At 36.4% G+C, this 25,564-nt stretch overlaps 1 protein-coding gene across 1 annotated transcript in view; it reads right to left on the bottom strand.

Annotated features, from left to right (window-relative positions):
• MTPN (myotrophin) overlaps positions 1–25,271 on the bottom strand; it is a 74,585-nt gene extending 49,314 nt beyond the window's left edge. The window contains exon 1 of the mRNA XM_072652629.1: positions 24,851–25,271. Within this exon, the coding sequence (XP_072508730.1) occupies positions 24,851–24,922 (72 nt within the window). The 5' untranslated portion in view covers positions 24,923–25,271. The remainder of the gene's footprint in view (positions 1–24,850) is intronic.
• Positions 25,272–25,564: the final 293 nt, after the last annotated feature.

Genomic DNA, 25,564 nt, shown 5'->3' with positions numbered 1-25,564 from the left:
AACTGTATAGCTATTGACTTGGCAGGAACTCAGCAGAGGAAAGCAACTCATAGTCTTATGCCTAGCAAATGGCTCTTTAAATTTTCTCTATAATCCTGTAACTGACATATAGAAACTGATATGTGAACTCTGGGAAGGAAACAATCTCTGTTAAACAGAAGAGAGGAGGTGAGAAAAGGATAACAAGTAAGAGCTAACAAGAGAACAAAAGTGAATGTGAGTTAATAGGAAACAAATGGTCGCACAAAAACAAAGAGATCCTTTTGAAGAAATAAATAATAGTATTTTTTCAAGGAACTTTATCTCTTTACATATAAAAAGTATGATGGAAATTGACATTTCAGAGAAAGGTAAATGTGCGAGGGACACATACTTCTGGAAGACTTCAAAACTGTCACTAGTTCTTCCAAATCACAACAAACTTTGTCTAGTGCCACCCCCTCTAACCTGACAGCATAAAGCAGGAAATCTTGAAAATTAATCAAAAGGAAACCCTATTTGTAGGATACATGCCCAGGGTTGGGAAAAATTTGGAATTTTGGTCCATTCCTAGCAGATCAAAGAATTGAAGTTTTCTCTCAGTTAGGTAATAATAATATTGATAGCTAACATTTATATAGTGCCAGGAACTGTGCTACATAATGATGATTTCATTTCATGTTTTCAAAACCTCTGACAGATAGGTGTTATTACTATCCTTATTTTACAGACGAGGAAACTGATGCAAACAGAGGTTAAATGACTTGTCCAGGGTCACACAACTAGTGAATATCTAAGGACACACTTGAATTCAGGTCTTCCAGACCGCAGATCTGGTGTTCTGTCTAATCTGGTATGCAACTGTAGCACTAGCTCCAATATGCTATCTTCCCACTCTAGGAATCTGATGACTTACCAGGTCATATATAGCAGAATCTGAGTAGGCAGAATTTCAAACAAAAAGGGATGGATATGTACAATTTGGGGAAGGAAAAAGAATGACACAATAGCCTCATTGCCTGCTACGTGTCTGGTACTGTGCTAAGTGCTGGAGATAATAACGGCACTATAAAAGGACGCAGGAGAACAATTTGAGACCTTTTTCTAGATTTCTTAAAGTTGCATCATGGAGTCCCCATCTAACTACCGTGGAAAATGGATATGACATATGCAATCTCAAGTGATTAAATTTCACTCCTAAAAAGCAAAAGTAGAGAAGTAAATAACAACAAAAAGTTGCATTATGACAAAATGTATACAATAATTGTTGCATAAGGAACAACATACTTTATCCTTGCCTCTGTATTCCTTCAAAACTCAGTTCAAATTCTTCCTCCTCTATGAGGCTTTTCTGATTACTCCCTCCCACATAGCTACGAGTGCCTCCATCCCTAATATTATTTGATTTAGTTTATATTCATTTAGTATTTACCATACTTTAAAACTACACATATGTACATGTTCATCCCCCTTCCTGTAAAAACCTTGGAGGGTAGGGGCTATCCCATTTTTGTCCTTGTAGAATTAGCACCCCAAACTAAGTTCAGCATATATAACAGAGGTTTAATAAATGACAATAGAGAAGATTTATTTAGAGATGCATTACTATCACTGCACTGATGAAGAAAAAAAACTCCAAACGTTATAAAACTTAATAAAAAACCGGAACAATTCTATTTAAATGTGTAAACCTATGCTCATTGTTAGCAAAATAATATTTGCAAAGTATGTAAAAAGAACTCGATGAAGTTTACCAAAAACCAGAAGGAAAAGAAATCTGTGCTGGCCAAATCTCCTCTCTTAAAGATGAAGAAAATGATCATGAGAGGTTAGATAACTTGTTTGAGGCCACAGAGCTAATGGCTGAAATGGCAAATGAGTATAACTGTATACTATTGCATAGGAATGATGTAGATGAACAAATGATGTAGATGAGGAGACTAGGACTAGAGAAATGATTTGATATAGTATACAGGGAATTGGAAATAAGCCATCATTCCTATGCAATAATATACAGTTATAGTCATTTGTCATAATTTATTCAGCCATTTTGCAACTCTTGGGCATGCTTTTTTGAGGGGAGAGGCTTTTTGTTATCGTAAATAATGATGCTACGGATATTTCTGTATATAAGGGTTTCCACCTCTTGCTTTTAATGACCTTTGTTCAAGAGCAGTCCAGTAATGAAATTTCTGGGTCAAAGATCATAAACAATTTAGTAACTTTTCTTGTATAATTTCAAAATGTGTTTCATAACTTATCAAAACCTTTTTTAAGGAAGCCAGTTAGGACCAACACACCTTCGTAAAGGTACTTCACAAGGAGCCAGTGAACTGATTTGGAATAGGTCATTTTCAATCTCTATTTCACTGCTGTCACCTCTGACAACACTGGGTAAAAAAATCCGACTTGTTTTCTCCTTCATAAAGGTTGTGCTGAAAATATTATATGATTATGAGATTTATACCATTATTATAAAAATTCTCAGTTATTTAACGGAACAAAAAATAGATTTCCAAATTTGAAGTCGAAAATACATGGTTTCCAGTGACATAAGGATCTATAATTAAAAGGAGTAAATGTTCTAGCTATTTAAGTTCTAATATGTAACAAATTAATTTAAATCGAGCTCTCATTTGTTCTTCATGGATATGGAGGATAACTTGTGAATATCCTCCTTAGAAGTTTTTAAAAAATATTTTAGTTTAAGTGAGTAAATTTATTCTTGATCTTTTCTCTAACCAATTCTTACATTACATAGATCTCTGTGATCACTGCCATTACTATGAATACTGAATTCAACCCACCCTCACAAGGCTTTTCAAAGTATATAAGTTTTTAATAGGACTCTAAGGAAAGTATGATGGTATACATCAATGGTATACATCAATATTATAACATTCCTCCTCATTCCCTTTCCCTCAACAGCACTATTTTTGCTGTCTCATTCATCACTTTGTTCCCTTAGTTTTTATAGTTTGGCTCTGTAGTGCTTGCTCCCTGTTTAGTCTCACATATCCAGTACTTACCTAACTCCTATTTGTTTTTGCTGGGTTTTTGACCCTAAGTTTACCTTGCTTCTCTAGCAAATTTTACAAGAAACAAAAAACAAAACAAAAACCCAAAGCAAACAAAAAAACAGAAACACTATGCCTATGGCATGTATAAATACCATTTTGAATTTTATCCTTATTTCCAAAATATAGGCAGCCTTTTATTTTTACTAGAGTATGTTCCTAGAAATTATACTGTAAAGTGAATCACAGTAGAACAATGTCATAACTGGGAGCTCCATTTCTGACCAAGGACTAAGTCCTAAACATGTCATAGCTATCATTAAAGATTCGACAAAGAACCACCATAATTAATTGAAATAATAAAATTATGCTCTAAAGTCGTACAATTCTGAAGGTAGAAAGGTTCTGAGAGGTCATCAAGTCAACCTTTCTCCTTTGGCTGATAAGAAAATTGAGTTCCACAGTTTACATGATTTGTTCCAGATAACATAGCTATTTAGCCGTAAAGCAAAAACTGAGGACTCGTTATGCTTAGATCAATGGTCTTTCATTGCCTCCCTAAATACTTTTCTATCAAAAATGGCCATAAAAATACTGACCATATTAATTATGTAACCATTATTATCATTATACAAGATACCTCAATATGTCATAAAACACAGCAATAAAAAACTCAAGACATTGACATATCATAAACTGGACCTCTAATAAAGATTAAACATGTAATTAACAATTTTGCTTGGTTTCTTAGAATTGAGACAAGTTTCTTTTTACCCAGAGGTGGGGAGGAAGGTGGAGAGTAGAGATGAGAATGTGAATGACCAGTAGTTCTCAAAAGAAAAGAAAAAGAAAGCTTCAGGGGAAATAGGGATTGATGTTTTCTTTTTTCTTTTAAATTTTGACATAGCAACCAGTAACATGCAAAATCTTGAAATCTGTTCATAAGTCAGCGCAAAAATACCTGTAGCCATTGCTAATACCTTCAATTGCTAGGGGTTAGTAAACTGCATTAACCTAAACATGCTACTTTTCAACTCTTTACTTGCTATTAAAAGGGAAAAGGAGCCATAAAACAGCCAACAAAAGGTTGTGTGTGGAAGTGAAGGAAAGTTCCTTTGTTTTGTTGAGGGCAGGAAGGTTTATGGGCTAATCCTATATGTACTCCAACCTCAAGATTTTTTTTTTAAAAGAAAGTAGCTATTCAAAAAACAACTCCTCCAGAACCCCCAATCAATCCCATTGAATATATGTTAACTAAGAGGACCAGTTTAGAGGAGACTACCAGTATTATTTCATCAAGGATCTGTGGTTCCCTGGGGGTGGGGAGAACTTTTTCTACTGACAATGATAATTGTTTATTCTATGATCCAGTAAATAGTCTTGGAGGGTTATTATGGTAGAAGAGCCACAATTTATTTCTCTGAAACAGAGGATCTAACAGACAGTTGTTTGGGTTTTTTTTCCCAGGTCGATGTGAAGCTTTTTTAGCTTAGCATAATCTGCCAGAACTTATATATGGTTGCTTTAACCTTTAAGAATCTATGATCATCTCCACTATGACAGAAAGCCTTGGAAGACTAACAGACATCTCTATTAGTACTGCTACAAATCTGATGAACTTAGTCTTAATTTCTTCATTCAGGTAATCATTAAGGATACTGATTTAGGAGAGGAGCCAAAATGGAGGATTAAAGGCAGCCAGCCAGTTGAACTCTCCCAACACTGCCCTCCAAATAACTTTAAAATGACACCTGAAATCAAATTTTGGAGTTGTCAATGCCAACAATAGGTTGGAATGAGACATTTTTTCAGCTGAAGCAAACTTAAGACATGGTGTAATAAGTGGACAGAGTGCCCAACCTGAAGTCAGAAAGACCTGAGTTCAAATTTGGCCTTAGACACTTAGTTACTATCTGTGTGACCCTGGACAAGTTACTTAACCCTGTTTCTCCTTATTCCCTAATCTGCAAAGTGGGCTGGAGAAGGAAATGGCAAATCACTCCAGCAAATGGAGTCACAAAGAGTTGGAGATGATTAAAATGACTACATTACAACTGAAGAAGTTTGTGACACTGAGGAGGAAGTCTGTGCAGGGCCTACCCACACAGACAGTGGTGGCAATATTGGCCACAGTAAGCAGCAGCAGCAGCTTTAGGAGCTCTCAGTCAAAAAATGATAAAGGGGCTAGACAACTGGTCAGAGATTACAGGGAATACTTTGTTGGCACTAGGTACAGCCAGTGCTGATTAGCAACTCTATTGACTATATGCAGTTCCAGGTTGCAGTTCCAAGGGTGGAGATGTGTGCTGGAGGTTAGTCAGAAAGGAATAGGGGCCCTGGTTACAGTTCCAAAGCAAAGAGGAGTGCTTGTGGCTACAAGGGACCACGGGCTCTTCCTGGGTAAAGATCAGAGTACAGAACAGGGAGAGCAGTGACCACACCTCTTCCAGGATCACACCATCTTGAAAGCAATAAGAACTTGCAGACCTGCAGAACTAGCTCTGAAAACAGCACAAAAATCCTGAAGCTTTAGTCAGTGCCTTCTCAACCCCAAGAAAGCAGAGCCCCACTTTAACATAAAGTTCATAGTCAAGAAATAGGCTAGAAAAATGAGCAAACAACAGCAACAAAAGAATTACTACAGTAGCAGGGAAGACCAAAACATAAACTCAGAAGATCACAATGTAAAAACAGCTACAAAAAAACACCATAAAAAAGTTCCAATTGGAGTCAAATCCAACAAGAATTTCTGGACCAGTTAAAGAGATAAAACCAAGAAATGGGAATGATGTAAGGAAATTATAAAAAGAAAATTAACAACTTGGTAAAAGAGGCACAAAAAAGTAATGAAGAAAATAGAACATTAAAAAACAATTGGCCAAATGGAAAGAGCTATAAACATTTACTGCAGAAGAGAACTCGTTAAGGAGCAGAATCAGCTAAATGAAAAAAGATCTACAAAAGCTCACTGAAGAAAACTCCTTACAAATTAGAATAGAAGTTAGTGACTCCATGACACATCAAGAAACAATAAACAAAATACAAAAAATAAAAAAGAGGAAAATGTGAAGTATCTCATCAGAAAAAAAAAAAAAACCAGACATGGAAAATAGGTTGAGGAGAGATAATTTAAGAATTATTGGCCTACCAGAAAGTCATGATCAAAGAAAGAGTCGAGACATTATATTTCAAGACACTATCAAGGAAAACTGCCCTGAAATCTTAAATCCGGTGGGTAAAATAGAGAAATTGAAAGAATCCATCAATTTCCTCCGGAAAGAGAAAACAAAACAAAAACTTCCAGGAATATTATAGCCAAATTCCAGAGCTCCCAGGTCAAAGAGGAAATATTTAAAGCAGCTATAAGGAAACAATGCAAATATAATGGAGTCACAGTCAGGACTACACAAAATTTAGTGGCTTCCCATGTGAAATGAATAGAGAGTTTGGAATATGATATACTGGAAGACAAAGGAGCTATGATTAAAACCAAGAATAATCTACCCAGCAAAAATGAGTGCAATCCTTCAGGGGGGGGAAATGGATATTTAATGAAATAGAGGAATTTCAAGTATTTCTGATGAAAAGACCAGACCTGAATAGAAAAATCTGACATTCAAAGAGAAACTTAAGAGAAGTAAAAAAAGATGAACATGAAAAAGTAACCATAAGGGACTCAATAAAGTTAAAATGGATATATCCCTACAGGTGAAGATAAGACCCATAAATTCTAAGAACTTCATTATTATTAGGGCTGATAAAAGCAGTTTATATAGACAGAGGGCATGGGTCCTGAAATGATTATGTTAGAATGCTCTCCCCCCCAAAATGAAAGGGTAAGAAAGAGGGATGCACACTAAGAGAGGGGGGAAGGGATAGGTAGTGAGAGTGAGAAAGAGACAGAGAGAATATGGGATGGAGGGAAATATAATCAGTAATCATAACTGTGAATGTGAATGGGATGAGCTCACCCATAAAATGAAAGCAGAGAATAGAATGTCTTAGAAACCAGAATCCAGCAATATGTTATTTACCAGAGACATACTTCAAAGAGAAAGACACACACAAAAGTTAAAATAAGATGCTGGAGCAGAATCTAATATGCTTCAGTTGAAGTAAAAAAGGCAAGGGTAGAATCATGATCTTAGACAAAGCAAAAGCAAAACCAGACCTAATTAAAGAAGATAATCAGGGAAACTTACATTATGCTAAAAGATACTATAGACAATGAATATCAAAATTTTTTTTACAGCAACTTTCTATGATAAAGATCTCATTTCTTAACTATATACTGAGCACAGAAATGATTCAAATTTCTGAAAATAAGAGCCATTCCCTAATTGGTAAATGGTCAAAGGATATGAACAGGAAGTTTTCAAAAGAAATGAAAGCTACTCATAGTCATATGAAAAACTGCTCTAAATCACTATGGATTAGAAACTCTGAGGTAACACCTCACACCTATAAGAAATGACAAATGCTGGAGAAATGAAGGAAAAATAGGTATACTAAAGAGCTGCTGTTGGAGTAGTGAAGTAGTCCAACCATTCTGAGGAATAATCTGGCACTATACCCAAAGGACTATAAAAATTGTGCACATCCTTTAACCCAATACCACTACTAGGTCTGTATTCTGGAGAAATCAAAGAAAAAGGAAAAGGTCTATGTGTACAAAAATATTTATAGCAGCTCTTTTTGTGGTGGCAAAAAATTAGAAATTGAAGAGCTGCTCATTAATAGGGGAATGGCTGAATGAGCTGCGGCATATGACTGTGAGGTACCACTGTGCTATAAGAAATGATGGGGAGATGGTTTCCGAAAAAATATGGCAAGACCCATATGTAAATTGATGCAAAGTGAAGTGAGAAGAATCAGGAAATCACTGTGCACAGTAATAGCAATGTTGTAATAATAATCAACTATGAAAGATTTGGCTACTCTGATCAATACAAAGATGTAATTCCAAAGGGCTTACAATGAAAAAAATGCTATCCACCTCCAGAGAGAGAAGTGATGAATTCTGAGTGCAAACTGAAATATAACTGTCTCACTTTATTTTTCATGCTTTTTGCGGAAATATGTTTTGCATCATTTCATATGCAAAACTGCTATTATATAGCTTGACTTCTCAATGGGTGGGGAAGGGGGGAGAAGAGAGAATTTGGAACTGAAAATGTGAAAAGAAAAGAATGCTTAAACTAAATAATAAATTCAAATGTTAAATTTTTTTTTAAAAAGACACTGACATGAACGGAATTCGATACTGACAACTAATGGATCCCATATCAAGCTGACATTTTGCCACTATCTTATAGTCACTCGTTTACTTATTTGCGAGTATTACAGACACACCTAATAGTCTTCACTTTTCAGTAAAAATGTGCCAGAGAAATCAAAAGCTTTATTGAAATAAAGATAAAGTATATTTAGTAATAATAAGTTCATTAATAAGCATTTCTTAAAGACTTACTACATACTTTGTGCTAAGTACTGGGGAATATAAGGAAAGGCAAGTAGACAGTTCCTACCCATAAGGAATCACCTTCTAATGGGGAAAATAACATACAAATAATTGTATATCTAAGATACGTACAGTATGGCTAACTTCGCTTGCCTGGTTACATCATGGGTTGGAAATTTGGTTTGGTGTAATTTGCTATAATTGGTTCTTTTCTAGTATCTAAAAAAGTTAGTAAAAATGTGTTCTAATTGTTTGGCACTGATGATTATTGGATCTACCTATTCCACCAGCTGCTTACACTCTCCACCATCTGGGAAAATGCCTTATATTTATTTTATATGTAGATGATTATATGTATACATGCTGTTTCTGATAAAATATAAGCTATCTGTAGGCAAGAGAGTTTCCTCTTTGTTTTTGTATCCTCAGTACCTATTGATTTAATTAAAGTCTAACTACCATGTTCTTGAATCTCCATCTACCTTTGAGACATTTCAAACTCAATGTTTGGTAGATATCTTAAACATGTCCAAAACTGAACTCATTATCCTTCCCCTTGTACTCTCCCTCCTCCAAACCCCCTTTTTACACTAGGTGGGGCAACATCATTCTTCTATAGGCTTGCAATCTAGGAGTTACTGACTCCACACTGTTTCTTAAACCTATCCCCTACCTCTCCCATCCAATCTGTTGCAGAGACTTGTCAATTTCACCTCTACAACATCTCTGGCATACACCCCTTCTCTCCTGACACTGCCACCTCTCTAATGTAGGCCATGATCATCTCATACCTGGAGTAGCAGAATAACCTGTTGGTGAGTCTTCATGTCTCAAGTCTCTCCCCACTTCAATCCATCCTCCATTCAGCCACCAAAGGGATTTTCTTAAAATGAAGGTCCGAACATGATAGGTCCACTGGCTCCCCAGTGTCTCCAGAATTAAATACAAGATGCTCTGTTTGTCATTCAAAGCCCTTTATAACTTAGCCCCAAAGTGAGGTGCAATCCTTGACTCTTTACTCTATCTCACCCTCCATTTCCAATTTTTTGCCAAGACCTGTTGATTTTACATCTAGAACACCCTGGGGCAGGCCCTCATCCCTTCATGCCTGGACTACTGCAATAGCCAGTTGGTTGTCCAAGAACTTTCCAACACATTTAAAAGATTCAGAATAAAATTTCAAGAGGCAAGAAACCATAATATTTTTATTACCTGTACCAATCCTGGGGGAAAATGCGTTTATTAAATGGTAGCTAGAGTAGTTTTATTTAAAAGACTTCCATCAATAAAATGTATGTGGAAACTTCATTCAAGTAATATTACTTAAAACAAAATTCCCAGCACTTGGGTTTAAATTTAAAACCATTTTCCAGTTTTAGTCTCTAATACAGTTCATCATGTCAGTTGTTTCAGTCATGTCTGACTCTTTGTGACCCCATTTGGGGTTTTCTTGGCAGAGATACTGGAGTGATTTGTCCTTTCCTTCTCCAGCTTATTTTACAGATGGGGAAACTAAGGCAAACATGGTTTAAGTGACTTGCCTAGGGTCACGTAGCTAGTAAGTGTCTGAGCCCATACATGAACTCAGGTAGACCAGTCTTCCTGACTCCAGGTCTGGCACTCTAAGGCCACTGTGCCACCTAGCTGCACCTAATATAGCTAAGTTTTCTCAACAATTGGTTTCATTTAACTATGAAATAACCATCACTAGGTTATTTGGAATGGAATTTGGCTCATGAACTATTCACTTTAGATTAATTATTTCAAAGCTTAGTGTTGCCTTAAAGTATTAAAAACCTTGAGTATAAAACAAAAAAAGGAATTATCATTTATAACATACCATCCTGCAATACTTATTTCATAGGTTTATCAAATCCTTTATACATTCTTCAGTTTAACTCTTACAGAAGTTTGCTTAAAATATAGAATCCAATATATAGAACAAATTAATTCAACTGCAATTTTTCATATAATAGCAACTAAAAATTCATTGGACATTAATAGTCTTTTTTTTTTTTTGCCTCAAGTACAATCATTTAATTTTTTTCATGTTTGTGAAGCTTAAATTATGGTGGGGAGGACTGAATTGTTCCTCACAATGGGGGCATCAGTCTATTGGAAAAGACAATGTAAAACCTTAAGAAATTTACATAATATTATAGGTTAGTATACAATGAGGTGGCAATGGGGTTAGGCAACTAGAAATGCCAGACTTAAGAGTAAGGAAAACCCACTTAATTCTGACATTTGCTAGCTTAAGTCACTTGGTCTTTCTGAGACTCACAAAACCAAATTATAGACCAGGGGTAACCTTTATGGGTGAAAGAAATTCTCAGAGCTTGAATTTATAAATTTCTCTGGAAGACTTAAGATTACTATCTTTTAATTCTGGTTTTATGCCTTTGGTGTAGTACTGAAAAGATTCTGTCTTAGAATGGAGTTCCATAGATTTTATACTAAAACACTTTTTAACAAATATAAACCTTTAAAGTTCGTACAGTTTTGCTTCTAATTGTTATCAATAATAACTCTCTCAATCTAGAAAGAAACCATCAAAATCAAGACCTGAATTGTGACTGATCAAAAAAGTTCCTCTTATAAGATTAAGTCTATTTCTTTAAAATCATTAGCATATATAACAAACATCTGGGATCAGTAAAGTTGCCAAAATCTGAACTCAATTTTGGAATGTTTATTTCTCTCTAAGGATTTCATTTTTCAATTAATATATCTTTTCCCAAACTGATGAAAAACAAAACAAAGAAAGAGGCCAGTCTATGCTCTGGAGTTACTGGACATATATGGCTTGTGCTGTTGTATGGACCCATCTGCATATGCTGGACTCTAAGTCTCTGGGTATCGACTGTGATTGTTTCCTCTTCCCAAGATTGCACACTGTACCACTTGCTCATGCCTACATATTTGTATACTGTTTCTGACTGTGATCTTCAGTCTGATTTGGCCCCCTGGACAGTGATCCCTGGGCTGTCTATTTAGATTCTAAGTCTTGCCAGCGTCTTCATTTGGCATGACACTCAGAACTATGACTTCAATTCTACACTCATAGTAACAACTGGATCTTTGTATTGTTGAGGTCAGTCAATAAATACTTATTAGGTATCTATTATATGGTAGGCACTGTACTAAGTGCTTGAAAGTACTAAGAAAGGCAAAAATGTTTAAATTAATTGTGTTAAATCTTATAAATATTTAACCTTTTATAAGTGTCAGCACGATATAGTAGGAAAACATTGGACTTAAGGGGAAAGAGAACTAGGTTGTTATAGGTAACAGTTCTGAAATTAACTCTGCTATCATAGGTAAGTCAATTAACCTGTCTGAGACTCAATTTCTTCACCTGTAAGACAATGATAATAATATACCACCTATTTTACTGGGAAGAAAACACTTCTTGAGCTTCACAGCATGATGCAAATGAATTCTGTTCATGTCTTTCCAGAAGTTCACCATAAGGGATCCATTCAACTGTCTGAAGGCCTCTTGTTTTCTTCTCATGCTATAGGGTACCAGTGGAGCACTGTGTTCCACATCTGTGTGAAATCCTGTAATCCCTGCTCTTACAACATGACCAGGCCATCTTATCTTCCCAGCTATTGTTTTCTATTCCTACCAAACTAAGCCAATGAAACTGATTTTTACTTATATTTGGGTCTTGGTTTTTTTTTCCCTGTGGCATAGTGGCTCCTGTGAGGTTCTCTAACCCCAGTATTCACCAATGAAAAAACATTACCATTAATACTAAGCTTAATGTGTATGCTAAACATTCAAAAGCAATAGAAAGTGTTTGAAACTTAAGAAAAATTCTAGTGTGATATCAATATTATGTTCTAATAAAAGAACAACTTAACCACTACTATTTCTTTAGTTTTTCTTCAGATAGAAAAACCCTAAGGAATTTTTCTTTTTAAATCTTCAAGATAAGCATAATAGTGCCACTGATCTCCACTGCACAAGTACACACTGTACTGTCACAAGAGACTAGTGTCCCCAAAATCTACTTAACAAACCTGGACTAAATTAGCAGATGTGTCACCATTCAGTAGCACAACATGTAAATTAATACTGGCCAACTAACCGATAGAGCAAAAAGAAACATTTAACATTTAATTTAACAAACTCTGTATGGAGGAGTTTATGCTTCTCCAAAATTTCAGTTACACACTATGATACATTTTTGCTTGTTCACATTTTAAAAATTCTTTAAGAGTATAACCTTGCAACAAAGAACTTTGCTTTTTGTAACACTTATCAACAGCAGTTCCCCAATAGCATTGCCTGATCCAATAATGCTACCAATTGGTGTGAATGCAAAATCTGCTATTGTGAGCAAAAAGAAAAAAGGTTAAAGAGATAATATAAGTAGGATGTTCAAGATGTAGCAAAAGGGAAAACATAAGGCAGTATCTGAAAATTATGGAATTCAACTACCACTCGTTACATATTTCCATGGATATAGAAAATATATGGACAAAAAAGGCAGGAAATGTTCACAATTATTGAACACCATTTATTTCTGTATACTTTTAAGAAAAGTATGTTATATCCAAAATAGTACATTTTATTAGTGAGAAATCAGAAAAGTTCCTATAATTACTATTAACCACCAAGTATTGAATAGAATCCCAGAATCTGAAAGTTGGAAGGGAATGTAGTAGTCATCTAGTCCAACTCATACATGAAAGGAATCTCTACTATAACATAACCAAAAATGGTTGTCCATATTGCTTGAAGACTTCCAAAGAGATGGAAGCTATCTACTTTTCAAGTCAGGTTAACCTATTTTTAGCAGTTTTAATCATTACAAGCGTTGGCTTTAAAGACAATTTTGTTTTACTTTAAAATCTAACCTAAATTTGCCTCTTCACAACTTCTACACATTGCTCCTTGTGTGATCCTCTGGGATCAAAAAGAACACGTCTAATCCCTCCTCCACATGACAACCCTTCAAATACTCTAACAAGATAGCTATCATGTCCTCCTTTGAGTCTTGTCTTATCCAGGGTAAACATTCTCATGAACTAAACTTCATTTAGTTCACAGATTATATTACAGATCATTAAGTTAAATCTCTGTTAAAGCAAGGCTACTAAAGAAGACTACTATGAAGACTAGACAGCTCAAAGGATGAAAAAAAGTGTTTCTCACTATTAGTTGAAATCCATGCTAGGTTGATATTAAAAATGTCTATTAAAAATTACTATCTAGCAGCTGTCCAATTACGTATATGAATTGAATAGTTCATATAATATATATTTCCAAAGGCTCAACAAAAGGTTTGATGCTTGTTATCATGCTTAGAAGATAAACTGGCTAAAAATGAAATGGCACAGGGTCACACAAAATCATATTTTATCAGAGATGACAGTTACAAAATAGCAACTGACGGGGTATCTGTACTATATTTATTTGGAGAAAGGAATTACTAATATACCACTTTTCAAATTAATTTACTTTTATGAAGGACAAGCTATATTCTTGGTGTGAAAACACTCTCATATTAAGAAAATGACCAATCTTGATCTACTATCCTTTCCCTATGCTACATTTAGCACAATTTATCATTAGCATTTATTTTACTGTCATTAACTTATATGTACTTTCAAAATAAATGTGCTACAGCAATTCTAAGTGTCAAAATATTTTCAAGACCTTTAAAAGATTAAAGAAGTATAATAATTTGCTAAATTCTTAATTCGTAAAGTCTTAAGTTTCTTTTTTTCCCCTTACCAAATAAGGACAGTCATTAAAAAGCTTTAGGTGGAGATTTCCCTTAATGTTTTATCAGCACAAAATATTTTCATCTTATCCAACCAGGTGGAACCTTTGCCTAATGCCATTCGGCAAAATCTAGATTTCTTCCTTAGTTGCTTAAGCTATAGAACTTATTTCATTCACCAGTATAACAACTAGGCTTGTTAATATCAAATTTTGTTTCTGGTATTTAGTAATATTTAGAAGAGAAATTTTAAGTTGGTTTGTGATCCATATTCCTTGACATTACTCATAAAAAGGAATAAATGATAGCAATAAATTTTTTTCCGCTCAAATGAACAAACGTAGTAATATGAATAATTTCTTCATCCTAATGAATGCCTTTCAAAAAAATATGGTACTAACTTTCAATTTGGGGTAAAAAAATTGATTAACTACAAATGTAGTTCCATCCTTTAAAAAAAATATTATACTGGGGAGCAGCTAGGTGGCACAGTGGATACAGCACTGGCCCTGGAGTCAGGAGGACCTGAGTTCAAATATGACCTCAGACCCTTAACAGTTGTGTGACCTTGGGCAAGTCCCTTAACCCTGACTGCCTTCAAAAATAAAAAAAAAATGATGGTGAGTCAAATTAAACATTTACCAAATACCTATGTGCAAGGTTCTGCTGCTTTAATTAGAGCACTGTTCAGTGACGGGTCTATTAAGGGATGTAATCTTGTTTGTGTTTATATTAAATAGTCCCAGAATTTTGTTCTTTGAGTTCGTCTTTGTAATTTTGCTATCTCTTCTCTGTTAGGCTATCACTTCTTATTGTTGTCAGTATTTCAAACTATATGCAAGTCCCCTTCTAGCTTCTACTTTTCTGTCAGTTTGGAAACCAGATAGTCAAACTTCTTAGAATTAAGTATGAAGTGGGAGTAAATAATTTCTGACTTAGGATCTGAAAGATTTTCCTATAAGTAAAATGAATGAATTTTAGTGCAAAAATACTTTGTATTCTGGATAGGTTAATTTGCTGGACAGCTGAATTCCAGATAAGTGAGTCATTGCTAGACTTCTGTGAATGAAGTGAATAAGCATTTAAGTCCCCCATGAAAAAGTATTCAAAGGCCTCATTCTTGCTCATGGAATTGTTCAAAAGGCTAAAGCAAACAAAGAGGCTGTTTTCAGATATAATACTTATTACAGTATGTCTTGTGACAGTCAAATAACTATTAAGGCTCATTAATTCTATCACAATTAGACTGTCTAGTGTATTTAAACATTATTTCACTGCAGAGAACTATTTCAGACAAAGTATTTTTCCTAAGCAATGCTTGTATCCAAAATATCTCACCACTACGGTACCCAAAATAATTCTTAATGAATTAAAAAAACAAAAGCATGACATCATGTGTTACCTAGAAGCTGAAAAAAATTAAAGGACTTATACTTTTGTTGGCATGGCTACTAGCAGGGCAAGCTGGGTCCTTTTTGTGGTATTTTTAAGCTTGAGAAATAATGAGGAGAAAATGACCAAGAAACCATTTCTTTCCAGACTTTAAACCATTAATACAGGTTATGCTATTGATATGAATAAAAGGGAGATAGTTCAGATAATATAACTTATCTATTATGTGCCAATTTCTAACTTTGTGTTCATCACTGATTAGGTACATATTACACAAAAAGCTAACCTATTTACAGATAATCAAGAATTAGCTGTACAAACAGAGGTAACCAGGAAATTTCAATGAAAGTATTACTGTGAATCTTGGTTAACCAAAATTTAGAGAAGAAATGTCAAAAAAGCTCACCATTCACTTGTTATGTGTGGGAAACAAGGAAGATCTATTTCCACAGTTTTGGGTGATCAGAGTTGTGACCTAGCATGGTCAGGTTAGAGGTCAGAAACTTGTGTGCAGGCTTGACAGAACTGTTTGAAGGAAAGCCTATCAGAGAGGAGAACGTGAAGTCATGTGGCAATGGATGGTGTCACAGGAGGTCCAAGATTCAGAACAGTGTAAGAAGCTTCCATTGGTCTGAATAAGCTGTAGTCTTCCTGTAGCCTTAGTGGGAAGTTACCCATTCACAATGAATGCAGAAGGCACTTCCCTCCTCCTCAAGAGTGGTGGAGTCAGCAGCTTTGAGCAAAGTGCTCAACTCCTCTGAACTCTAATAAATTTTCCTCAATACCTTTTTGTGTGTTAAGTGTGACTTTGACAAGTAAATAGCAATCCAAACTAACTATTTAGGTCTTGTTAGCAGTATTTCATACTATTGAGTTAGTTAGTAGGCCCGTTCAGGCTAGCCGGCTGCAAAAAAGTTTTAAGCAGAATATTTAACCTGTGAAATAGGATAACGCCTAGTAGGAGCAGGTTGGGTACGATAATAAGGGAAAAGTAGTTGGTTCAACTCATCCTAGGTGAGATGGAGTAAGAACAGATATTTCAGAAGAAGTCGGACGGTAGACAGCTGCCGAACTCAGGGAGAACTAAGTGGACAGATCTTACCCCTTATCAGGTAAAACAGAAAGGGATGAAAAGTGGCCCTGAGAAAAAAGAGTTTGGGAACACTGATGACCACTGTCTCTCCCCTTGAGTGCTCTCCTCTCTTGGTTTGGTTTTCCCACCTGTTTGACAGCTCCTTCGATGGATCATAATCCATATTCTATTCCTTATATATGGGTATAATCTACAGTTCTGCCCTGAGCATTTTTCTCTTGCTACACTCTCTAGGTTGAACCCCATGGGTTTAACTCTAACTGATTCCCAGAGCTAGCTATTCAGTTCAAGTACCATTTTACCAACTGATCACTGGACCTCTTCAAATGGACATCCCCTTAGGATTCTTAAATTCAGTATGTTCCAAACAGAACTCATTAGCTTTCTCTCCAAACCTTGCCCTCTTCCTAACTTTCCTATTTCTTTGAAGGACACCAGCAATTTTATGGTCATCCAGACTTACAATCTCAAAGTCATCTCTGACCTGACCCTTTGCTATTCTTCATCCCCCATATTCAATCAGTTGCCAAATTTTGATTATATCTCTACATTTATACATTTGTATAGTCACCACCACCCGGACATGACTGAACAAGAACAAAATCACCATCATAGTCCAGGTCCTATGAAATCATAATTGGTCTTTCTTAACTCTCTCAAATTTATCATCCATATAGTTGCTAAAGTTGCTAGATTCTCCTAAAACATAGGACCTCAGTCCCTTGCTCAGGAAGTCTAGTGGCTAACAACTACATTTAGGGTAAAAGACAAACTCTTGTTTGATATTTAAAACCCTTCACAATCTGGCTCCAGGCTTATTGTATAATACTCTGCCCTTCATGTCCTTTATGTTCCTACTAAACTGCTCTATACATATCATTCCATATCTTGGCACTATTTGTGTGTGCCTTTGCACACAGGCTGTCTGTTTTTAGAACCCACAGCTTCCTTCAAGGCCAGCTCAAGGATTTCTATATACAAAACATCTATCCCAATTTTCTTAGTTATTGCTGCTCCATCCCCTTGAACTTACTTTGTATATATTTTATATTAATTTATATTGTTCACATTGTTTTTCCCCAACTAGAATGTAGACTCTTTCAAGGCAGAGACAACTGTGCTGTTTCTGTCTTTGAATTTTCATAGTCTACACTGTGCCTTGCTAAACAAATGGATGGTAAAGGTGTAAGTAGTCCCAGTTTGAGGTTCAGCAGGTCATACTTCCTGTTAAGTAAGTCATTTCTTTCCTAAGATCTCAATATCTGTCCTGTTCAAGATCATATGCTCTAGAAACAGAGCAAACCTGTCAGCCTGCACCTCCTGGAATACTTGAGTGTAGTGTTCTACGAGAGAAATAAGAAATCTTGCTTCTGAGGTTCCCTATTTTTGAATTTAGATCTTCAAAGAGACCTCAAACTTCAAGTTCCTCATTTAAAGCAAGGAAACTGGAGTTAAAGAATGCAGAATGAGGACTGGAAACACTCCTCAAATCTGTAGGTAAACTGGCTAGGGTGTAGTAGGGGAATGATTTCCTCCTACCCCAAAATATTTCCCTTACACTGTCTTAAGAGATTTATACCTGTTAAGCAGATACTCTCCTAGAAGGATTAAGGGAGATGCTAACAATTATTCACATGGCGGAGGTGGGTGGAAAATAGACCATTTTAATTTCCTTCACTAATGTTGTGCTCCAGACCCGCAACTCTAGCTGCCTACTGTAGTTCTCCCTATCTGTCCCAGTCACACCTTAAAATCATCCTTCCCCTATAACCTTTAACTATTATTTCTGTCTATGGCAATATATCCAGTCTCCCATGCTCATAAACTTAGCTATCTCCTTCTACATAATCCTTACTATCACTTTTCACATCCAGTCAATTAGAGGGTACTACAGATTCTACCTTCACAACATCATTTTTTATCCATTGTCTCCTTTCTATTCTTTTTATCCCCTCTGCATTCAACCAGTCCAAACTCTCATTATCACCTGCCTGGATTTATGGAGTAGCATCCAATATTAACTAGATCTTCAACTCTCTTCAATATAACTACGAGAATAATTTTTCTTATGCACAGATCTAGCTATGTTACACATTTTCTTAAAGCATAAATCCCAAATAAAGCTTAAACTTCTTTGCCTGGCATTCAAGGCCCTCCACAGTCTGGCATCATCTCAAATATTCTACTTTTTCCAACGTCACAGTGGACTACTTCCTGCCCTCCAAACACTACAGTTTAACTTTGCTTACATTGTTCCTTTCCCTTAGAATACTCTACAGGTTTTTGGATTCTCAAATATCCTTTAAAGTTCAGATTAAAAGCTACCACCTCTTTAATAAACCCTTTTGCACTATACCACACCAGTAACATCTTTTCCCTTCAAGCTTTACACAGAGCTTTGCTCCATTATTTGTTAATATTAATATAGTTATAAAAGATTGTGTTAGGTATTGGTGTCAGCAAGTCACAATTTATCTGAGCCTCAATTTCCTAATGCATAAAATGCTAATTGTAGTATCTATCTCACAAGGTTGGTGAGGAATGAGTTCATTAAACCTTAAAGAAAGACCCTATTCTATTTAAACTTTGATCTCTGCACATAGTAGGCACTTAAGTGATTTGCTTTATTCAAACTAGAGAATTAATACTGGAGTGAGGGATACTTCACTGGAAGTCACTGCTATAATGGACATATAAGGACATTTTATGGGTCAGAGAAAGCAGCTCTGAATTGTTACAAGGCAGAATGATGGCACAGTACTTCTGGAATGAAAGAGAACATACAAAAAGGGAGATAGAGACACGTCTTTATCTTGGTACTCTTTTCACTCACTTTGTTGCCCTAAATTTGTTACACAAATTTGTTATTTAAAGTGCTCAGTGCTTCCTAGTCCCAAAAGGAGCTGTGAAAGAAGGTGAGTGAGCTGGTGCTAGCAATGGCTTTAAATTGTGCAGTAAACAAAAGTATGGTGATGATATTAAGTATGTGGCTCACCTATGCATACATCAGTTTAGAAGTAACCATGGTTTTGAGTTGATTCCAAGGATCAATCATTTCTCTTTTAAGATAGAAATCTATTTCACTGTCACAGATTAAATGCGCCACTGGCCCTGGTCAGACGCTCTGAAAATTCATGTTGATGGTTATATGAATAAAATGAATTAGAGTGAATATATGGATCAATATAACCCATCCCCACTAACTCAAAGTACATGTCCTAATGATGGTAGATTATCTTCATATAGAAGGAAGAAGATGTTTATTACTGTATAACATTCTAGATATTGCTTGGGGCTTAAGCAAAGGCAACCAATAAACATCTGATTAGGTATTACTTATTATGTATGCCATCGTAGATTCTGCACCTGTATATCTGATAGATATTGTCAATTTATCAAGTAAGCATGTATAAGAAACTGAAGCAGCTTGTGCTTTTGTAAGTTTAAACATAAGGTGGCTCCTACAGAGATGGTTTCACTATAACCAAATCCACTGTACAGTCATGAAACACCATGGTGGTATTTGGCCCAATGCCCATTTATGATGTTATTACTGTGGAACTACCTGTTGTAACATTGGCTAAACTAAAGTTGTTTTCCCAAAACCAATTAACATTAGGTAGGTTATACTAATAAGGTAAACCTCCTTATGAAAATTTACATTAGCAAATATTCTGTATCTAATTAAAGCACTTAATATAGTGTGATCTAATAACTTGATTAGGTTTCCACTAATGCCATAGAGAAAAAAAAGTAAGATATTCATGTTTTCTATTGCATTTTAATTTCAAGGCAAGGTAATTTTTTGAACACATTAAATAAAAAGCAGATGATATTGTGGTCTGTTTTAATCTGGATACTGTTTAGGAAATAAGTGAGCCCAAAAAGTTTTCAAATTTCTAAAGAAAACAGTCAATTCTTAGTCAAGTCTTTTCTTTCTTAGCTCAAGTGATCCTATTTTCTATCATACAATTGTTGCCTTTTCAAACCCGAGGCCCCATTAAAGTGTAGAGGATAGGCACAGACAGAATGGGGGATGGAGAGGGAAAGGAAACCACAGAGAAAGGGAAGTTAAGAGACCTGATGTATAGTATTTCACAGAAAGTGAAACAGAAGTACATGTAAACAACACAGTGAACGTATCAGACCTGATGCAGACATGGACCTATGTGTCCTGCTATTTCAACAGTACCTATCTTTAGTGAACTTTATCATCAAAACTTGACAAAGGTTTTACACTCTGCACACAGCAGGCATTTAAGTGATATTATTGTCAAACTACTTTAAAACCTAGGTAAGGTATAACGAGGGATGTCTCCTCCAAGTAGCTTTCCTGGATTAGGCCCAATCCTACCCTGATACTTTTACTTCTCTCCCTTTCAGTACTTATATACTGTTTTCAATACAACAATGCCTTACTTTTTTCTTGACCTGTTAAGTGCTGTAACTTACTTAAAAATTTTGGACATAAATCTCCGCAATTTATACTATATTCTGTTGCCTTTTGAGTAAAATGAACACAATCATACTGTTTGTGATCCACGATCATCATAAAGATCAATTATTTTGTTAACAATGAGATATAACAAAATAAGATCAACTTCACGAGCCAAAAAGAAATATAAGGCTTTTTAATATCTTCTATGATGATGGCCTTTGAGGTTACTGTTTACAGAATTATTTACTCTAAACATCGAATAGTTCTTTTGCTACCTTTCTATTACGCTCATGTCTACCTCATTCTTCATAGGCCCTTTTAACTTGTTACGGGTTTAGAACATGTCAGAGTAATGTATAAAGTAAACAATAGTAATGATAATAGCTAGCATTTATATAACAGTTTGTTTGCAAAACACTTTACAAATATTACATCATTTTACATATTTCATTTAAATAGTGTCAGGGAGTTGTTCTTAGGAATTCATCTATATAAACATTAATATATGAAATTAATGGTTTTTATGAAATGTATTATGGCTACATGAAAACACTGAAATTCTTAGTTGTGTTCTACATAATTGAGGCTACTATCGGTAAAGAACCTCTAACTAAGTAGTTTTGCTATCTATTTGTATGTTAATTTATAAGTCTCAAAGTGTTTTATACATGTATAATGATATATCCCCAATCATCCAAATACACAATGCAATATTAGAGAGAGTACATGGACTGTCAGGATTAAAAAGAAAATGCTAAACGAACAAAGTGCGAAAGATGGTAGCCAAGTATCAGAGATTAGAAAATAGTTGGAGCCCCTCTAGGTCTGGTACTTTGTCTTCTATTTCTTTTACTCTCTATATTGCCCTGTAAAGTGTTTAGGACACAGTGGACACTAAACATTAAAAGAACATGTTTAGAAATTAAATGTTTGTTTTTTTCATCATGGACCTGTGTCTTTGCTGGTATTACAATGATGCAGGTGAAGCTCAACTATTGTTCTGCACCTTAGAGCCTTAAGAGTTGCTCAGTGCATTGAGACCTTAAATAACTTGCCTATGGTCACACAACTCATATGTGTCAGAAGTAGGACCTGAATCCAGGTCTTCCTGACTTGAGGCCTGTTTTCTCTAACCAATATGACATTGCTACCTTGAAGCTAAAATACTTTAAAGCATGGCTTTTAACAAAATTTCAAGTCACACTTCAATGTTTAACTTGGATATATATAAAGTTATTATTATTTTCCTCTGGTATACACTCAGTCCATCCATGACAGGTTCCCACAGATCTAGGGATTCTCTTAACTAACTTTTCATTGATCCAGAAGTGTGTCCTGTTTTCTTAACTTCCACCTAATTTTTCAATTTTGCTGAGGAAAAATCATAAGTAGATTGAACTAAGATAGGAAAGGGAGGTACAATTGGCTGAGGTAAGCCACTTCCTAAATACAAATTTAAAGATGGAATGGTCTACTAAAAGGGCTGTCTTTGCATGTAAACAATGTTATAGAACTTCAAAATAGGACAGGGCAGAGGAGGAAGAATTTTTAACTAGTCTACACTAGCCTCAGTATGAAAGCTAAAATATCATACACTCTTCTATTATACTTTTTGACACATATATACTTTATATGTAAAAACCTTATGAATATACACGAATAGCTTGGCCAGTGAATAAATAAATGGGAAAGAGGACTTCAGGGGGAGATACTCAGAAAAGCAGCTGAGGAAAAAAAGGAGTGATTGGCAAATGCTAGCTTTTGGCTACTTTTTATTGCTGAAGACAGAGGCCAAGTCACATTTTGGAAATCTAAGAAAGGGAAAAACTAAATAATCAAACTCTTTAAGGTAATCCTTCTTATCATTTGTTTCTCCTCCCTGCTACGTATATCTGAATGATACAGAGTAACGATAATGGATAGAGTACAACCCCCATACACAAATGAAACAATGGAAACAATGATGCATTAACTTATAAAATACACCTATTTAAACATAAAAAATAAACAAGAAACTCATGTTCATATTTTATATACTTAGATCTTTCAAAAATACTAGTGAAGACTTTGGTTTTATGCAGTTTCTAACTTCAGGCTTAGTTTGTTAAGTCAACTAGATGCAATGGAAAGAATACTGGATTTGCAATTCAACTGGAACTCAAAGCCTGAGATGGAATGATTGCTTTTCTACAACTACTTAAGTGACCTTGGGTCAAATCTATTTAACTGTGCTAGGCCTCAGTTTTCACATCTGTAAAACAAGGAGGTTGGAATGGTTGACCGTGGTCCTTTCCAACTCTAAATCTACATTTGTATCATTAGTAGGACCACAGTCATAAGTCAAGGATCTCAGCAATCTAGTCCAACCCCTTCACTATAATGACAGGGAATTATATGTACTTGCCTATTACTCAACTTATATTTACAAATTTATGGAATCTGGCTTCAGAATGCCACCCAGGAGAGATGGCACACCACTGTATCATAATCTGCTGCACACAATTGACAGAGTGGATAACAAGGGCCTAAATAATGCAGAGCTGAATATGAGAATAGAAGAAATTATTAGCTGTCCACATAGTCTTTAAATAGTTACTTTAAGAATTAAGAAAGACTGATTCTACTTGTTTGTTGCTTCCTAATAATATGCAACTGACCTAAGAGAAAAAAAAATGAACAAATGTCCATTTTTTTAAAGAAAAAGTCATCTATTGAGTTCAACAGAGGACCAAGACTACCTACGGGCTTTATGTTTGTATCTGTTGTGAACTTATGATTTACTTTAAAAATTATTTTTAAGCGATTAAGAAACAATAGCATCACGTATAAAAATTGTTCTGTTCATAAAAACAGTTAACTTGTGTAATTAAAAAAAAAAAAAGAGGCACTGGGGTCAACAAAGGCAGTCCCTCCTGAAAACTGAGATATTTAAATACTTCGCTTTGGGACAATGCAGATTCAGTTTTCATACATGTGGCTTTGGTTGTAAAATGGTTGTTCCCTTCACACCAAACATACCATGACCAAACAACACTACGTATCAGACAAGTATCTGGGATGCTATCAGACAGAAGGCTGGATTGAAGTCAGCACACTCATAAAAAAAAAAAACCAAACTGCTAAGATGTCTTAAACTCAGGCCAAAAGACAATCTTACCACTTGAAGCAAAAGTATATTTGTGTAGTGGAAGAGGAGAGGAAAAGGGCCACACCCAAAATTAAGGATCGTGAAAGTTTCAGATTTGTGATTTTCAGAATTATGACATTTTAAAAAGCTACCATTTTCCACCGATACGTACAAGTTCAACATTTTTTAAAGGAAAGGTCCCACCGGCCAGTTCCGCCTGGGTGACTTTATTTGCTGTGGGTGGGTCCCACAGAGATTCAACACTCATCACAGAGGGCCAGCGGGACCACGGCCTAACCTAACCCCGGGAGCCGCTCCTGGATGTCCAGAGGAGTGACAGAGCTAAGTGACCAGCCTTCCCGGAGCCCGGAGTGGCCGGTGGGGTTAGATTCCAGTAAGTAAACTTGACAGACGCTGCCGACGGTCATTTTGATTGAGCGATCCGAGGGAGCAGCAGTCAGTCTGTCCTTTGAGAACTAAAGCTCTCGACCCGCCCTCGTCCCTCCCGGTGACCCTCCCGTCGAGGACCCCGGAGGGGAAGCCTCCTCCAGAACGGCCCGCGTCCGCGATTCCCGGTCGCTTCCACTCCCCCCGGCCCACGCTTACCTTGGCCACATAGTCTTTCACTTCATCCAGGTCTCCATTTTTCAAAGCCCACATGAACTCCTTGTCGCACATCACTGCGGAGGGCCGGCCGGATGGAGAGGGGCAAAGAAGACGGCGGGCGGGACTGAATGAAGGAGGGCGAGGATCGAAGGCGGCGGCGGGCGGGGAGCGGCCGCAGGAATCCCGGACGGAGGCCGGCACGGGAGAGCCGCTGGCCAAGGCGATCGGACGCTGCAGCCGCGGAAGCCGGGGAGAAGGAAAGTTCTCTCAGAGCCGGGGGCCGCGCCAAACGGAATCCGCCTGGAAAGGGAGAAGCGCCTTCCACTTCCGGTTCACGCTCCCTCCAGTGACCCGCCCCCGGCTTCCTCTTCCCCTTCTCCCCTCCAACGCCCAGATCAAAGGCCCGCCCTCGTCTCCAGCAGGAAAACGGGGGGATTGGAAGGGGGCTGGGAAGGCTCTTCGTGATTGGCTGGTCTCCTTGCGCAGGCGCGCTTCAAACAGGGGACTGGTGGAGTGATTTGAACTTGTGGAGGAGGCGTAGTAGGGCTACCAGAGTGGGACAATTAATTGTAGAAGCGTTCTGGGGCTTTGGGACTTCTTCGAGCTAGAAAAGACCCGTCAATTAGGCATTTATTGAGCCTCTGGTGTGTCCCAGTTACGGGCCTAGGTGCTGGGTAGCTCACATTTATTTGGGGGAGATAACATACATGTACA

This window comes from Notamacropus eugenii, chromosome 3 (genome assembly GCF_028372415.1).
Source record: "Notamacropus eugenii isolate mMacEug1 chromosome 3, mMacEug1.pri_v2, whole genome shotgun sequence".
Taxonomy (NCBI): domain Eukaryota; kingdom Metazoa; phylum Chordata; class Mammalia; order Diprotodontia; family Macropodidae; genus Notamacropus; species Notamacropus eugenii.
The sequence above is the reverse complement of the archived record's forward strand: the minus strand, read 5'-3'. Positions and strand labels throughout refer to the sequence as shown.